A 13365-nucleotide genomic window follows, 5' to 3' on the forward strand; every position below is an offset into this window, starting at 1 on the left:
GCATTTTCATTATGAGTCGTTTTATCCTGGAGTTTCAAATTGTGATGGGCTAATATTCAGCATACAAATGCTTAGCTTGCTGCGGGTTTTTTTCTAAACTTCATTTAAAACTTCTTCCTTAACCTGACAAATATTCCCGCAGAATTGAAAGAAAACTTTCAGAAGCAGCTATTTGGGTGATAGGACAGCTGTGCTCGTTCACTGGGTGATAGGACAGCTGTGCTCATTCACTGCTGTTACTGGCACAGACATGAGCGGGTCTCTTCAAAGGGAAATTTCCAGGGCCACTGACAGTGCAAGAAAGAGATCGAGAACCTAGTTGGGGTGATCTTGAGGGAAAACTGGGGGTTCTGCCCTTATCTGCTTATGCAGAGCAGCTTCCAAATTCCTAAATTGGAGCAGCACAGCGACAACAATCTAGTCGGAGATAAAAACTGGAGATGTGTTTATGTAGTACAGTTATATAAGATTGAATAAAGATCGTTTGCCCATAGCAAAGAATACAGGAGAGGGAGTTGCTGCTGGAGATCATAGGGTCGGTGACTACAGCCTGTCCTCGGGTTTCGGCAGCTCTATCTCATCTAAAATACTCACAATGCTACTAGAGCTGTTATTTGTCTGCCTTTTCCATCTGAAATGAGCTCCCTCTTTGGAGAGGTAGAAAAGCCACAGAAAGCAAGAGAAAGCACGCTCCTCTGCTTCCTGCTGAATCCCACTGAGTTGTGCTCTGTTTTAGCAGTTAGCTCAAATCCAAATCCACGTGCTGGAGATCCTGAGGGGTAAACATGCTCCAGTCTCCAACGGGTCCTTCTCATGCCTGAGCCTCAGAGTTCCTGTAGGAGGGTTGGGTGGAGGAAGCTGGAGTTCTGCTTTAGGGTAGCTAAGGCTTGTGGAAGAAAGGCAAGGAAGAGCTGGTTATTTTTATTCAAAAAGCAGTAATGGAGAGCCCATGAAGATCTAGGCACTGTGCTAGAAGCCAGGGTTCCAAGCTGCGTTAGTTATGGTCCTGTCCACCAGGAACTCATGGTCTACTAGGGAAAGATACATAAGTCAAGAGGGAGTGACAATACAGCGTGAAAAATGTGTTTCCAGAAAGACCCTAAGAGCATACACTAAATCTAAATGTAAGGTCCAGGGAAAGGTTTGCAGGGAATAATAGTTCCTGAGTGGAGGCCCAAACAATGAATAAGAAATAATTAGCAAGGAGGAGGACTACTTCAGGCAATGCAAAGCCCTGGAGGGGAGAGAAAGCAGAATGTGTTTAGATATCTGCAGCCAGTTATGTAAGGCTGGAGTGCCAGTGGGGGACAGTAGGAGAGGTTGACGTCTGCTCATGAGGGAAGGGAATGCCATCATCAGGAATCCGGGCTTTATTCTACAGGCTATGAGGTAACCCTGAAATATTTTGAACAGTATAGTAACATGAACAGATGAGCTGATTAGAAAGAGAATGGGAGTGTGTTAGTTTTTTTATTGCTGTGTAACAAATCACAAATTTAGCGGCTTGAAACATCCCTAGCCTAGCCAAGTTGACATAAAATTAACCAGCACAACCATCTATTACCCAAAAGAACTGGAGACATGGCACTATTGAAATATTATTTCGGTATACTAAAATCAACTCAAAATGGATTAAGGATTTAAATATACACCCTAAAACAATAAAACTTCTTAAAGAAAACATAGGAGAAACACTTCAGGAAATAGGACTGGGCACAGACTTCATGAATACGACCCCAAAAGCACGGGCAACCAAAGGAAAAATAAACAAATGGGATTATATCAAACTAAAAAGCTTCTGCACAGCCAAAGAAACAATTAAGAGTTAAAAGACAACCAACAGAGTGGGAGAAAATATTTGCAAAATATATATCTGACAAAGGATTAATATCCAGAATATATAAGGAACTCAAACAACTTTACAAGAAGAAAACAAGCAACCCAATTAAAAAATGGGCAAAAGAGCTAAGTAGACATTTCTCTAAGGAAGATATACAAATGGCCAACAGACATATGAAAAAATGCTCCACATCACTCAGCATCCGGGAAATGCAAATCAAAACCACATTGAGATACCATCTAACCCCAGTTAGGATGGCTAAAATCCAAAAGACTATGAACGATAAATGCTGGCGAAGCTGCGGAGAAAAAGGAACTCTCATACATTGTTGGTGGGACTGCAAAATGGTGCAGCCTCTATGGAAAAGGGTATGGAGATTCCTCAAACAATTGCAGATAGATCTCCCATGCGACCCAGCTATCCCACTGTTGGGAATATACCCAGAGGAATGGAAATCATCAAGTCGAAGGTATACCTGTTCCCCAATGTTCATCGCAGCACTCTTTACAATAGCCAAGAGTTGGAACCAGCCCAAATGCCCATCATCAGATGAGTGGATACGGAAAATGTGGTACATCTACACAATGGAATACTACTCAGCTATAAAAACGAATGAAATACTGCCATTTGCAACAACATGGATGGACCTTGAGAGAATTATATTAAGTGAAACAAGTCAGGAACAGAAAGAGAAATACCACATGTTCTCACTTATTGGTGGGAGCTAAAAATTAATATATAAATTCACACACAAACACACACACACACAAAAAAAAAAAAAAAACAGGGGGGGGGAGAAGATACAACAACCACAATTATTTGAAGTTGATACGACAAGCAAACAGAAAGGACATTGTTGGGGGGAGGGGGGGAGGGAGAAGGGAGGGAGGTTTTGGTGATGGGGAGCAATAATCAGCCACAATGTATATTGAGAAAATAAAATTTAAAAAAAATAAATAAAAAAAAATAAAAATAAAAATTAAAAAAAAAAAAGAAATATTATTTCGGGGAGTGGGGGAACTTGAAATATACATTTGCCACAAATTTTGAACCTAAACCTAAAATCAAGCCTTTAGATTTAATACAGAGGATAAGGATAAGAAGTAAATGACACCAAAAGAAAACAATGCACAAGTTGCAGAACATGGGAAATGCTATGGAACGAGCCACCGGTTTAACTGGTTGTGAAAAAAGGGGGAGTGGAGGTTCTAGATTAAATGTGATTTAAGAGACATAATAACCAAATGCAACGTGTGGATCCTGTTTGAATCATCACTTGAACAAACCAGCTGTATACTTGAATAAGGACTGTTATTAGAAGTTAAGGAGTTCTTGAAGTAGTTTGTACCTTGATTGTGCAAAAACTGGCCTTTCTTCTAACCCTGTGGTTCTCAACCAAGGGCTACTTTGCCCCCAGGGGATATTTGGCAACGTCTGGAGATACTTTCATTTGTCACAACTAGGGAAAGGGGTGCCGCTGGCATTTTGTGGGTAGAGGCCAGAGATGCAACAAAATCCAACAGTGTTTGCACAGGATTCCTGCCCCCAATAAAGAATTATCTGACTCTGAATGTCAGTAGTGCTGGGGTTGAGATAGCCTGCCTTACCCCACGTCCTATAGGTTCTACTTCCTATGGATCTTTCAAATCTGTTCCACTCCAGCACTCCCATTGCCAATGGTTTGTTTCAGGCCTTTATCACATCTCCCATGGAATATCACGATAGGCTCTGTTGTGATCTGAATGTCTGTATTCCTCCAAAAATAGTATGTTAAAAACCTAATCACCAATGTAATGATATTAAGAGGTGGGCCTTTGGGGAGATCATCAGGTCACGAGGGCAGAGCCCTCATAAACAGGATTAGTGCCCTTATAAAAAGAAAGCCCAGAGGACTGCTTTGCCCCTTATACCATGTGAGGACACCACAAAAAGTGAGCCTTTACTGGACACCAAATTTGCAGGTGCCTGGATCTTCTTGGACTTCACAGCCTCCAGAACTGTGACAAATTTCTACTGTTTATAAGCCACCCAGTTTATGGTATTTTGTAGCAGCCTAAATGGACTCAGACAGGCTCTTAACCTATTTTCTTGCTCCCCAATCCAGTTGTTCCCTTTGAAGGAAATGTCCTCCCCCATCTTGCAAGCTCCCTCTCATCATCAAGGTAGAGTGAACTCAGTAGTAACTCCTCTGTGAAGCCTCCCCTGCCTGGCCTACCCTCCCTCCTACCCTTCCCAGTCTCAGGAGCCCTTTCTCTGTATGCACACCATCATTTAATTGTCTCCCCAATTGGACCCCAAGGAGTGTGTGAAGAAAGCTTCGTATTTGGCCTCTGTGACTGACAGTGCTTAGCACACAGTTAAGGCATGCACTTACACTCCTGCTGGCTCTTCTGATCAAAACTGGTATGTGTGTGGAGACTGGCTGGGTTGGGTAGGAGGCAGGGCTGACATCTGTGGTCACAGTGGCCTGCTGAGTTGGCCTATGTGGTTAGTTATACCATCTGGCTTCTGGCCTCACTGCATCTCTGCAGAGCTCTGGGAGCTCATGTACCCTGACGGCGTGCTTGGCAGGTTCCACTACAAGAGGTACTCTAGTGTTTTATGGTCTTAACTCCTCCAGAGTTCAAGAGCCATTAATATGGAGAGAGAACCTGAAAAGGGCCAGAGTACTACAGAGAGGAAAAGTCAAGGTCCAATAAAAATTCCTGAACAGCATGGTGGCTTTGGCATTATTCCAATGCACAATCAATACTAGTAAAAGCGCTTTTTTAAAAAAATTCAAATATTTTACCTTGCTTTTTTGCTTTTGCTCATAACATTTTCAAGGCCACCTATGAATCCAGCATTCTCCCCATTCCAGTCCTGCTATTGCTGTCATGTAACTTCAATATAATGCTGGGAAATACTGCATTCAATAGGGTGGTTGATGTACCATACAACCTAGCTTAGAAATAAGCTCTCTTCTCCCTACCTAGTGCTAACCTTCCAGTTGTCTCCTTGCTTCACTGTGGGGAGGAGGGCCGTCAGGACCACCTTTCCTTATAGGCATCATCTTACATTTTCACAATTAATAAATTAAGAAACTCTAGAGAGGTCTTCCCTCAATCTTTCTAGTGTGTGTGTGTATTTGTGTGTATGTGTACACACCTTCAAGGATATATGTGGCAGCACTGTCCATAACAGCAGCAAATTGTTTACAATTTACACATCTTTCATTAGATTGTTTAAAAGATTATGGTATATCCATAACTGTCATTAAGACATGCATTAATATGCAGCCATCAACAATTATATTATGTAAATGTAGATTCACACTGAAAGATATTCATGATATATTATTAGTAAATAAAAAAGGCTATGCCATATTGAGATATCATCTCAGCCCAGTTAGACTGGCTATTATCAAAAAGAATAACAAATGCCATAGAAGATGGGAAGGGGAACCCCCCTACACTGTTGGTGGGACAGTAAATTAGTGCAGCCACTATGGAAAATAGCATGGAGGTTCCTCAAACAACTACAGATAGAACTGCCACGTGATCCAGCAATCCCACTACTGCGTATATACACAAAGGAATGGAATCATCACATCAAAGGGATGTCTGCACTCCCATGTTATTGTAGCTCTGCTTACAATAGCCAAGAGTTGGAACCAAACTAAATGTCCATCAACGGATGACTAGATGACGAAAACGTGGTATATGTACTGAATGAAATACTCAGTCATAAAAAAGAATGAAATTCTGCCATTTGCAGCAACATGGAGAAACTTAGAGAAAATTATGTTAACGTGAAATAAGCCAAGCACAGAAAGAGAAATACTGCAGGTTCTCACTCATAAGTGGGAGCTAGAAAAATAAACAAATAAATAGAAAGAAAGAGAGATAACAACAATCACAATAATTCAATTTCAAAAGAAGAGAACAGAATTGAGGCTGCCACAAGTGGGAAAGGGGCAGGAGGAGGAAGGATTAACGAGAATTTGGTAAAGAGCCACAAAAAAAGTGATTACATTGTGTAATATTGAATATATTAATTATCCTGATTTGAGCATCCCATATTGCACACAGGTATTGATATTCAACACTGTACTCCACAGACATGTACAATCAATTATGTTTCAATATAAATAAATAAATAAATGAAAGAAAGGCTATAGAAACCACACGTGTGATATCCTATTGTTAAAACACACGAGTGCATGTGTGTATGTATATATACACAGAAGGTCTGACAGGATATAAATATTCTGAATGATGAAATCATGAGTGATTTATTTTTCTGCTTATGCATTTTACTTTTTCCACAATATTTTCTGAGTAACATTTCTTTCTCTGCTAAGAAAAGAAAGAAGTTTCCAATTTTTTGACAATGTGTATGCAATATTTAATAGTTACACAGAAAAGAAAAACTCCCAGATATCTGAACGGCTCACTCCCCCTCCTCTTCTCTGTCTTATCTCAAATGATACTCCTTCAGGGAGAACTCCTCACCACCCCATTGAAAATGGCACCTACCCCATGCCCCTGCTTTATTTGTTGCCATCAACCTCCTCATCTATCATGGGCATTCCTGCACTAGCATACAAGCTCCCCAAGGGCAGGGGTTTTGTTTGCTTTGTTTGCTGCTATAGCCCCAGAGCCTAGAACAGTGCCTGAGATACAGTAGGCACTCACTATATATTTACTGAAATAATAAATGAAAACACATTTGTTTTACAAAGAAGTTCTGCCTTTATTAACTTAAGAAGCTAGCAATGTTCTGTCTAAAATAACATTTTTTTAAAAATGTCATGTCTTTTAATGTAATGTCAGCCCTTTACTGCAGGACCACTTAGAGAAGCTGATAAAAGCTATGAACTCTCCTGCTTCCTGCTCCCCACCCCCTCCCAAATCCTAAACACACATACGAAATTGAATATAATTTCAGGAGGTTCTGAGACTTTCCTGAAGTCTGTCTATAAACTTCTTAAAGGGTCTACTTACCCCAGGGTGAGAACACTTGGTTTAAAGTGTGGTCTGGCTTAAAATCTTGATTTCTCCCCTATTCTAATGATTCAAAGAATACACAATACGTGACTCAAATATCTGTCTCCCCCCTCCCCCACAATTAACCAGTTAGACATTAAACGAATTCCTTCTACAAAGGACTCACTGCTTAGAGAGGGGAAAGTCCACTATTTATAGCTGAGAACTTGATAAACATCCAGGTGATCCAGATGAAAGCTGAAAAATCTAGTTAATAATCCAGAGATTTCAAAAAGTTTAGATGTTATTAAAGTACAGTCAAAATATCTGGTAACATGAATTTTTCACTTGTTAGTTGAAAGCCGGGTCACAATCTGAGACAGAGATGGAAAAACAGGATATATTTCACATAGAATATGCTTTTTGAATTTTATTGTTTAAAGAGCAAAATAATAGTGCACATCCAACAAAATGAAGTTTTCCATTAAACAGAAATCAAATACTTTATAATAAAGACCATCCAGCTAAAAACAGGATATTAAGTCAGCAAAACAACAGTGATTTGGCTTTGTGTTTTATTTCAATGTAGACACTTCATTCACTGTGTTAGGAAAACCAGGCTAGCTCTCAATGAGCAACGGTCACAGCTGTTAAGGAAGTACATACGCCACCAGTCCCAGGCCTGCCTTCACTTCTTGACGTCTTCAGTCTCATCCGGCTCTCTCTCCTGGTGCTCCCTTTCCCACCTCATTTCTTTTAACTCCTGTCTATATTTTCGTTCAATGAACCGCTTCTGATGGGCCATCTGGGGAAAGTTATCTGACACAAGGAGATATATTTTATACTTAATAAAGGATAGCCATTAAGCAAAAAATGACGCAAACTAAACATATACTCATGCAAATGCATATTAATATGAAGTGCATATAGTTGTATTTTGTAAGTCAAGAGAAAGAAAATTGTTTGTTTTCTTCCCTTATTCTTTCATCATTCAGAAACACATCAGAAGTCTGGATCAGCACTCCTGATTCTAGATTTAGATACCTGATGTGAATCTGAGTATAAAAGGCACCAAAACAGGAAAATATTAAAACACGTATGTGTGGTCTTCGACCAGGTACTTCAACATTTTCTCCTAGCAACAAGTTATTTTCAGAGAGAGATTAAAGAATACAGTGAAATGGAGTTGTATATTTTTGAAAAGCTCAATCCAAAAACTTCAAAAGGATAATATTATCACTTCATTATTTACCAAGAACTAAAGTTTATGAAAAGAGAAAAAAAAAAAAATCAGATGGTCAAAAGAGGCCACATTCTAAGTCATTATGTCTGATAATTAATTCTATTTTTAAAGTTTACTATGAGAGGCCCAAAGCTATATCTGCAAAAGAAACTCAAGTAGAGAACTTTTATTTGTTTAAAGGAAACACATTACTCAATGGTTTTGGTTAATGGAAACACATCACTCAAGCTATATTTAGTTTGATAGTTGAGCCTGTGCAACAGTGTTGACACAATGGAAATCTTGATTAAGATTTAGAAATTTCACAATTCAGTTGTCACAGCTGTATAACTGGTGTAACAATGGAGTAAGAAATCAAGTATGAAACAAGAAATAGCCACTTTATATACTCAGTCAACAAATGCATACTTAACAAACATCACAAAGGGACATGTGAATGACAATTGCACAAGTTATCTGGTTAACAGAAGACAAATGAAGCTGTTCTGCCTAAAACCAGATGAGGGACTGTTCTAAAGAAGCGGGGCTACTTCATGTTTCAAACATACAAACAACGGAGAAGGGGCACAGCATGGCATGTTTTGGGGAAAGCAAGTTTGTTTGTTTATTTTAAGGGTGAAGAGTAATCAAAGTAATCAAATCTACATACTGTAGATAACATACCCCTAAATTCTCCCCCCCCCTTTTCAATAAAGTGTCCCATGCTCACTCCAGGCTGGAGAAGGGAAAGGGACAGGGTGGTAGGAAAAGCATCTGAAACAGTAAATCAGTGAATGAATAAAGACCTTGTCTGAGGCTCAGTAATTGATTTTAGACATAAGAGAAACATGACATCTGTATTTTAGAAGTAAAATAATAATAAAATCCTATTCCCTAAATGATATTAAATTGATTCCTTATGTATAAGTCATGGGTTTCAAATATTATAAGTACTTTTTAAAAAATAAATAAATAAATAAATCCCAATAACGTTGTTGTAAAGCAAGTTTTCATGAAATGAACCCTATTTCCTCAGTAAATTCTACTGTAAAATTGAATTTGCATTAAAAAAAATTCCACTACTCAGATCTAACCATTGATAAACTTTTAGAATATATCCTTACAGTCTTTTTCCTAAGAATTGAAGTTATACTACATACATACACACACACACACACACACACACACACACACACACACACACACACACACACACACACACACACACACACACAGTGTGTGTATATATACTGCAGGCATACGAACATTTAAAATCATTCCACCATCCATCCTTACAGTGGGAGAGTACAGAATAGGTACGTTTTTATGGGTATACTTTTCTTTCACTTATTCTAGTGTAAGCATTTTACCATATCATTAGTGTTCAAAAACATTACTTTAATAGCTGCAACATCTGAATATAGCAAAGGCTGGTAAACTGCTGCCAGCAGGCCAAAAGTAGCCCTCTACCTGTTTTTGTAAATAAAGTTTTATTTAGAACACACACACACCCATTAGTTTGCATCCTCTCTATGCCTGTGGGCTACGAGGTGACAGAAACTGCACGGCCTGCAAAGCCTAAAATATTTGTATTTGTTCCTTTACAGAAAATGTTTGCCAACCCTTGGGATACTATGCATTATTAAACCTTCCCCTACTGTTAAACATGCAGTTTGATTCTTTTCTTTTGCTATTATAAATCAAGTTGTCATGATTATCATGGTATGTGAACTTTAGTTCATAATTCTAATTATTTCCTTAGGTTTGATTCCTAGAAATGAAATCTCTGGATCAAAGGATATAAACTTCTTTAAGGACCTGTTACATACTGCCAAATTGCTTTCTAGCAGTTTAAACAGTTCACTCCTACCAGTACATATGTGGAGGTCTGTCTCAGAATGGATGATCTCTCCACTACCGTTCTGTAGTTGAAAATAAACAAACCAACCAACCTTCAAAGATAACCTTTAACAATTTTATAACCAGAAAATGGAATCTCACTTTTATTTCAATATGTGATTACCAATAGAGTCAACTTAAAATTCTCAGTGATGATTCCATGGACACCAGGACTTGACAGCACTAGCTTCTGCCCCTACTCACTACTCTCCCCAGCCACAAACAGGAAGCTACTGTCTGCTGATGTCCATTTGACTCTTGGCCTTTTGCCTTTCCTGAATTGCTCCCATGGCTGAGAATCCCCGGCCTCTTCACTTTTAGCTTCCCACACTTTGCTCTCTCCCACCTCATTTAGTTGGATACTTGAAGCATAATAGAATTGCATTGGCACGTTATGCCCACAGGTTCTGCTATGCAGCACAATAAACCTTAGAAGAAAAATCCCTTGCACTTAAAGCTTCAATTTATAAAACATTATGCAGCTTCCTGCAAGGTCAATTGTGTAATCGAAGCTTCTTCAACTCAGGTGGTCCCTCTCTTGGGAACCTATGATTAAACCTATGATTAAAAAAACAAAACAAAACTGAAACAAAGTGTCTAGCAATAATAAAAAAGCTGAATAAAATATAGCACATTCATAGCAGGAAATACTATGCAGCGACTAAGAAAGAATGAATTGGAGCCATTCCCTATGACCTGCAGGGCTACCCATGATATATTATCGAGGGAGAAAAGAAAGATGTGGAGAAGTATGTAAATATCATCTCATTTAATCAAACAATGGCCAAAAACTAAAAAGAAAAAACCTTCACATGTATTCTTCTATGTCTATAACATACGGAAGAAAACACAGTAGGTTGTTCACATGGGCTACCATAGAGAGTAGAACTCCATGCCAAAAGAAAAATGAAAATGAAAAGCACTCTAGGATACTTTTTTTTAAAAAAAATTATAAGCCCATTTTATACTTATCTCGTATTCTACTATACTCTCTGTGTAGGGAATAATTATGAAGAAAACAAGATCACATTTTATCAGCACTTACCATTTTTCTACTTTTTCTTTCCATAAAACACTGAATACATTGTGAACATATAATTATAGAAAAAGAGATAGGCTTACATTTTTCAAGTGCATCCATTGCAGCTCCCATTTCCGCTTGCTGAATACTATTAAATAAAATAAAAGTAAGGTATACTTTAAAGATTTTTTTTTTTCCCCCAAAAAACACAAGGTATGCCTACAAATTATTCAGGCTGATTTTCATGTTTAGTGCATAAAATTTCATCTGGTTACTTTTCCTGTCACATACTGAATTGCACAGATAGAAATATACACGAGAGCATGCAGAAATGTCATTTATTTGCACAAAGCCTGGTTAAGTTATTCATTCCACACTTTTAAAACCGCAATCAAATGCCTTCCATTTATATTAGGACTGAAGTCTTTCTTACTTAAGTTTGAAAACTCTCAGCATAAAGTTTAAGGAGGAAAAGAATAAAATATATATATATATATATAGACAAGCCTCAAATCAGTTTTCAGTTTAAGATATAAATTGGAGGGTTCAAAGAAAGGTGATAACATACATAATTCTTTTTACCTAAAGATGTTAGCATTTCCACAAAGCTCAGTGAGTAGCAATGAGAAATCAAACATCCAATGGCTGTGTCATGCACGACGTGACACATCTTACACTGTCTGGTTCATATCAATGCACACACTGTTGGTGACCTAAAACTGCACCGCAGGTAATGACGGTTTCTTAAGGTAGCCAAAGACCCTTACAAAATTGCATTCCCGCTGTCCAAGGCCAATTCTCAAATTCAGGGCTTAGCTTGATGAGGACATTAATCCATGGAATTCACTTTGCTGTTACTCTCAAACATTCTATTCTCTAAGTTGAAAAAGACTGTAGACTTTGGAAAAACCAAGTAGGAACTTCTCAGACACACCATTTGTTCACTGGAAGAAATAAGTATTTTCTTCTCATACCTTGGTCCTTTCCCACAGCCTATTCTTTCTCCCTTGAAATAAACAGCCACGGTGTAGGTTCTAGCATGGGATGGCCCCACCGTCTGCAGAGTCCTGAAGGGGAAAGAACATAAATCATTGTAAGTATTATTTGTTACTGCTACTATGTAACTATGAGAAAAACCATGTATGCACTTATTGCCTAAACAGAGGAAGGTAAAAATAACAAGAAACATATGAGGTGTTATTACCTAAATATTTATTGTTTTTATCTATGATTAGCGCTGAAAAATAGTGAACAGACTGAAGCTGTTAACTTTTCATGATAAAAGTTTGTTAATTTTATATTTGGCAGAAAAGTAAAAGGGGTAAGTTTTTGATTTACTAACCAAACTGAGAACTTCTGAAGTAGAAAATTTTTTAAATTCTGCACTGCATTTTTATATTTTTCCCCAAAGTAATATACATACAATCTGAAGGTTAGCAGTGAAGGGTAAAATATTTTAAAACAATTGCTAAGTGTCTATATTCCAAATATCATAAAATTAACAAACTTTTATCATATAAAGTTAACAGCTTCAGTCTGTTCACTGTTTTTTAGTGCTAATCATAGTTAAAAACAATATTTAGATAATACACCTCAAGCTGCACTTGAATGGTTTCACATCCTTTATGAATTCTTTCTAATGTCTGGTATCTTATCTAAAAGATCAGAAAACGTATTTAATTTCTGAAACATCCAAGATTATTTCAAAGGTATGCTATAATGCCAAGTACACAACACAATTGCCAAAAAAACAAAGCTCCAGGTATTCTGGCTTTTAATGACATGGTACAGATCTCAAATGCAGCAAAACTGATAACTTTATGGAAAAGGGAAATTAAAAGAAGCCAGCAAAGATAAAGGAATGAACACAGTAATCTTGAAAAAACTATGTAAAACAACCCCATCGACCTGATAAAAGAACAAACTCATCATGTACTTTCATTTGGGGGATTTATGAGAAGGGAGCATAGTAATTTCCTTTGTGTTTATATACTGCATGGGATGAAAGCACACGGGTGGCTTCTTTAAGGTGGTACTTATTATAGTAATCATGCCTGCGCTATGAGAAGTTTATCATCCTCATTTTATTTATTGAACCTTAATTATCACTCTGATGAGGAAATACTTTGAGCCTTTCATATAACACAGTTTGGATATTCATTATGCTTATTAGGTACATATTAAAGTGCTATTTCTAAACAGTTGGGGTTTTTTTCCCCAATAAATAAAGGAAACACTGTTTAGCAGTGACAGCTTCTTGGCACAATTTATAGTAGCTTGCTGTGGGGTGACTCAACTTTCTCTTGGCCTCAGTTTTTCCTTTAGCAAAAAATCCTATAAAGTGTGACTGTTAAATAAAAACACAAAAAAGGATTTAAAATTCCCACTGCCACTCTGGTGTTTTTCCCTGAGTACT

At 37.8% G+C, this 13365-nt stretch overlaps 1 protein-coding gene across 8 annotated transcripts in view; it reads right to left on the reverse strand.

Annotated features, from left to right (window-relative positions):
* Positions 1-7224: 7224 nt before the first annotated feature.
* Positions 7225-13365, reverse strand: part of DROSHA (drosha ribonuclease III) — a 116191-nt gene continuing 110050 nt past the window's right edge. For all 8 annotated transcript variants that reach the window (XM_063086520.1, XM_063086517.1, XM_063086519.1 and 5 more), the window contains 3 exons: positions 11924-12016; positions 11051-11097; positions 7225-7626 (listed from right to left, as the gene is read on the reverse strand). In XM_063086520.1, coding sequence (XP_062942590.1) covers positions 7496-7626; positions 11051-11097; positions 11924-12016 — 271 coding nt within the window. In that variant the 3' untranslated portion in view covers positions 7225-7495. The remainder of the gene's footprint in view (positions 7627-11050; positions 11098-11923; positions 12017-13365) is intronic.

This window comes from Cynocephalus volans, chromosome 2 (assembly GCF_027409185.1).
Source record: "Cynocephalus volans isolate mCynVol1 chromosome 2, mCynVol1.pri, whole genome shotgun sequence".
NCBI lineage: Eukaryota > Metazoa > Chordata > Mammalia > Dermoptera > Cynocephalidae > Cynocephalus > Cynocephalus volans.